The sequence below is a fragment of the Penaeus chinensis genome, chromosome 16, assembly GCF_019202785.1.
Source record: "Penaeus chinensis breed Huanghai No. 1 chromosome 16, ASM1920278v2, whole genome shotgun sequence".
In the NCBI taxonomy this organism is placed as follows: Eukaryota; Metazoa; Arthropoda; class Malacostraca; order Decapoda; family Penaeidae; genus Penaeus; species Penaeus chinensis.
The window spans coordinates 580,256-585,255 of NC_061834.1; the positions used below are offsets into that span (position 1 = coordinate 580,256).

The 5,000-nt window shown below is 39.0% G+C and overlaps 1 protein-coding gene across 1 annotated transcript in view; it reads left to right on the forward strand.

Moving 5' to 3' along the window:
- LOC125033645 (acetylcholine receptor subunit beta-like 1) overlaps positions 1-5,000 on the forward strand; it is a 13,935-nt gene that overhangs the window by 7,103 nt on the left and 1,832 nt on the right. The window contains exons 2-3 of the mRNA XM_047625327.1: positions 3,730-3,910; positions 4,278-4,387. Of these exons, the coding sequence (XP_047481283.1) occupies positions 3,902-3,910; positions 4,278-4,387 (119 nt within the window). The 5' untranslated portion in view covers positions 3,730-3,901. The remainder of the gene's footprint in view (positions 1-3,729; positions 3,911-4,277; positions 4,388-5,000) is intronic.

Genomic DNA, 5,000 nt, shown 5'->3' on the forward strand with positions numbered 1-5,000 from the left:
CGGCAATGTTAAAAGTTCTGGCTGTGTGAAATCATTCCATTTCGTTTCTATATATATATATATATATATATATATATATATTATATGTCTTAATAAACTCTTATCAAAGCAACATTCATTTCCATTACGTTTTTTGTTTGTGTTCTTCCTATATATCATCGTGAGTCAATATAGTAATGTCTAGTCAAGGGAAAAAGACCTTTGGTGCAAATTCTTAGATTCTCTGCATGAAGCTGCAAAATAAATTAGCAGAATGGAAGTACTACATACGATGGGATAATTTTGTTCGATTATGCAGGAGATTTAATAAGACAACGACATACAAGCCTAGATTTGGGGAATATATTCTTTGGTATGATAACTCAAGGTAAGAGAGCCTCTATTTTTTTATCACCATCACTGGACGGAGATATTGAGAGACAGTCTGGGTAGGGGCGTCATGGGGGGGGGAGGCAATACTCTGACTGCCCCCCTCATGACCCCCCCCCCTCCCCCCTCCTGTACGGGCGTCACACCACATTTTCATGACAAATAAAGTGGAACAAAAGTGTAATGCAATCGAGCACTGATGCTGTCATTCTTGAAAAAAAAATAAAAAAAATATTTATATATATATCTAGTTTCTCTATAAGAATACAAGAAATACACACGGAAGAAATGAGGTTTTCGTACCTGGGGAGGCGGGGGGGGAGTCTCTTAAACTAAGGGAGAATGATGGTGAGGGTGTTACATTTACCTCATTTATGTAAGAAGTATGTTAAAACACCTGCGGCTCGTGAGGGTGAAAACGCAAAGGATAACGCTCATTAGGAAAGGTCTCCGGAACACTCAGCTTTAACTCAGAAGAGCAAAGAGGAGCAGAACGGCCGGAAGTGATCTTGAGTGGGGGGGGGGGGGGCTTGCCGACACGACGACTCTCCTAAAATAGTTTTGTAGATCCGCCACTACGTATGTATATCTATGAGATAATAATGATAATAACGATAATAATAATAATAACGATAACAATAACAACATTAATAACAATAATAATAATAATAATAATAATAACAATAATAATAATAACAAAATAAAAATAATAATAATAATCCTTATAATAGTAATAATAATAATAATAACTAAATAACAATAATAATAATAATCCTTATAATAGTAATAATAATAATAATAATGACAATAACGATAATAACAATAATAATAACAAAATAACAATAAAAATAAAAATCATAATAATAATAGTTATAATAGTAATAATAACAATAATAATAATAATAGTAATAATAATAATAATAGCAACAACAACAACAACAACAACAACAACAACAATGACCTACATGTTCTGACAACTGATTTCGAAAGTAAGTAGATTAGCGAAGGCATGGAAAGTGGCACTATGTGATCTGTTAACAAAGCATTGTTTAGAATTTGCACAATATTTAATTTATATTATGTGAAATGCTGACAGGTATGCGTTGGCTTCCTACAGGACAGTGAGCGAGCAAATCGTTCAGAGCATAGTTTATCCCATGGAAAGAAACGACCACAGCAGAAACGAAGCAAGAAAAAAATACGTTTTGACTTCGATTTTATTTAGACGGTGTTTCCCTTTATTTGTCTGCGCATTTTTTTTTTTTTTTTTTTTTTTTTTTTTTTTTTTTTTGTTCAGTCCACTGCCAATGGAACGACACTTTACCCAAGTAACTGAGTGGTACAGCTTGAGGTTGTATGAACGTGGCTTAGCACCAGGCATGTTGGTCATTACTAAGCATTAGCATAGCTGGCAAATACCTAGATTGGAGGAAATATGCGTTTCCCAATCAACTCAAAAGAGGAACCACGTCACCGACATGGCAGCATAAAAGACTTGAAAGGGAGAGTCACAGAGTGATTCCCAGATAGCTTAGAAGGCCTTTTCATTAAGCTTCCTTGAGCAAGTGGAGTACTTTCTACTCGAAATCGACTTTGCTGGTAAAATGCTATCAAGAATTGCGAAGAACCAAACATTGTTTATGGCACGATGACAGTGAAAAAAAGAATGTTCTGTGATAACTTTTGATAAGATTCAGCTTAATCCAAGTTTTGAGATGTTTAACCATGTCATTATGTATGGATCCACGGGGCATATATATATATATATATGTGCCCCATATATATATACGTGTGTGTGTGTGTGTGTGTGTGTGTGTGTGTGTGTGTGTGTGTGTGTGTGTGTGTGTGTGTGTGTGTGTGTGTGTGTGTGCGCGCGCATAATGCATGCACAAAGGTGCACACTTGTAGTGAACTGTAAATCCAATTACACCCCGCAAGAATGTAGAAAGGTAGTGTCACTGCACCCCCCCATTTAGTTCACGTATGGAAACGTAGTGTTGTTTGTGGGAAGCTGGATAGTGTAGATGTGAGGAAGGGAGCGATAGATTGTGTATGCGAGTGTAGTGTGTGTGCATAGTGTACGTGTTGGGTGCGAAAGTATAAAGATTGGTAAGCGTGAATTGAGCCGAGAGGCGTGTGCATATACGCAAGGGAGTAGTGTAATTCAATCGCTGCAATGTTAATCTTTTTTCCTTTCACATATGGGTTTGCGAGGGAAATGGCGACATACGTGATATAGAACATTTATTAAAATAACGCGGTAAAACAAACTTAAAACAATGAACACATCAAAAGCAATAAAAGTAATAAAACAAAAGCGCATACAAAAAAACAAATACTAAAATAAAGAAGGCAACAAATCACTATGTCACTTTCCGAAATAATTCCTGGTCAAATAGCCCTCACGACCCACCTCATATCAGTCTTCGCAGCCACTTACTTGCCTTTCGGGAGGCCCTTTCCGATGATGCCTGAGCAGCCCAACAGGTACAAAGGCCGATGCCCGCACCCTCCCTTGTCTGCCCTTGTACCTCCCCCATTGGTTTTTAAGCGCGAGAACCGGGGCATTGTGGTTCTTTCGTAGATTCCTAAGTTCGTGAAATTAACGTTAAAAGTAATAAAACAAATTAAAAAAAATATTTTGTATAATAAAATCGATAAAATAGTCATTATCGTAAAATAAATAAATAAATGAACTTATCATGAAAGAACCATCGTAAAACGTAGTACATAAAACTCAATAAAATTCAATAAATAAAAGTAGATATAATAAAAAAATACAAATAATAAAAAAAAAGCAGCGATCCGTGGCAACGCCGTCTTGAGCGTCCTCCTCCCTGGCGGGATAAGCGCTCGCGCCCTCAACGTCGGCGGAGGGATGGCGACCGAAGTTCACGTTGCCATAGTAAAGGGAGGTGTTAGGTAGATCCAGGCAACGTGAAATAGCCTCTTCCATGCTGCTTAATGAGTGTGTAGGGCAAAACGTCGCCGCGCCACGACTCCGCCAGTGTGTTGCCACCCAAAGTTCGTCTTATTTTCCGTTCGGAGGTGATATTTCGCCTGTGGGAGAGTTGGAGGTGAGAGAGAGAGATTCGAAATTGTGTATAGCTCATTGTTTTGTAGAAAGGAAAACAAATATTTTCGTAACTCGAGGGCAATGTAATTGATTAAGGATAGGTGTCATCTTGGGTATTTATTGCATACGTCTCATAAACTCTCACATAAGAATACGTTTTGTCCCTCGCGAACACACCAGGACAGTCATGTTTATATTTATGATCTTTAGAATTAAAAGCTTCACCTCGCTTGCTTTGATCCTTCTCAAAATAACCATCCTCTCCACTCTCTCGGGCGGATCAGACGTGCCTAATTACAGCATGAACGAAAAACTACGTAAGAAATTGCTCAAAGACTAAACAAGTTGGCCCTGCCGCACCGAAACCAGAACGGAACCACGGCGGTTAAGTTTGGATTCGTCATCAACGGCATATCGGTCGACGAAGTGGAGGAGGTTTTCACTGTCAATGCCTGGATGATGATGGTGAGTCACAGGGAGCTCTCTGGTGTCCACTTTTTAAGGCGTAAGAATATTTTTATGTTAGCGTCCGGTTACATGTTTGTATGTTATATATATATATATATATATATATATATATATATATATATATATATATATATATATCCAGGTTAAGCTGCTTTATTTAAGAATTGCGAAACGAGATGAATTCAATGCCTGTACTAAGCAATAAGCATTCAAAAATGTTGAGAGTAATGTCACAGCGGAATGTATGTGGCTGTGTGCATATTCAGCTTAAAAGAAATGCAGCCAATCTTGGAAAAAAAAATTACAAGCTCGCGCATGAAAGCAATGGTTCAAGGAAATAGCTGTCGTCACGATCTGTCCTCAGCGATCGCAAGATCCGAGACTCGAGTGGGACTACAAGGACTACGGAGGCCTCAAGGTGCTCCACATGGGGGACCAAGAGCTCTGGCAGCCGGACATCAGCCTGTACAACAAGTGAGTCTGTCCTCGGCTTTGTTGCAGTCTTCCTTGCTGTGCTATAGTCTGTGTACTTTGTTTCTCAGCGGTGTGTGCACGTCATGCTGAGATAGCGTGGAGTCAGGAAACGTCCTTTGTGGCATTAGTGTTTCACTTCATTAAAGGAGTCGGGATATAATGTTTTATGTAAAGAATGTTACTAAGTTAGAGGCTGCAATAAAACGATATATATTTAGGGCGGGCAACTAGTCGGTTTAAATTATAAACATTACAGAATTAAAGCAAATTTAACTCGAAACAAATAATATCAAATTATTTTCTTTGGCACTGAAGAGATAGAAAGCGAGAGAGAGAGAGGGGGGGAGGAAGGAGAAAGAGAGAGAGGGGGGGGGGGGGGAGACAGAGAGAGAGAGGAGAGAGAGAGAAAAAAAAAGAATGAGAGAGAGGGAGAGGAGGAGAGAGAGAGGGGGGAGAGAGAGAAAGAGGGAGAAGAAAGAGAAAGAGAGAGAGAAGGGGGGGAGAGAGAGTGTGTGTGAGAGAGAAAGAGAGAGAGAAGAACAGGAAAATAAGTCCTCTACGCTTCCAAAGAAGCCTCATGAACATATCCCTCTCCAAGGCAGCAGCGCTATAG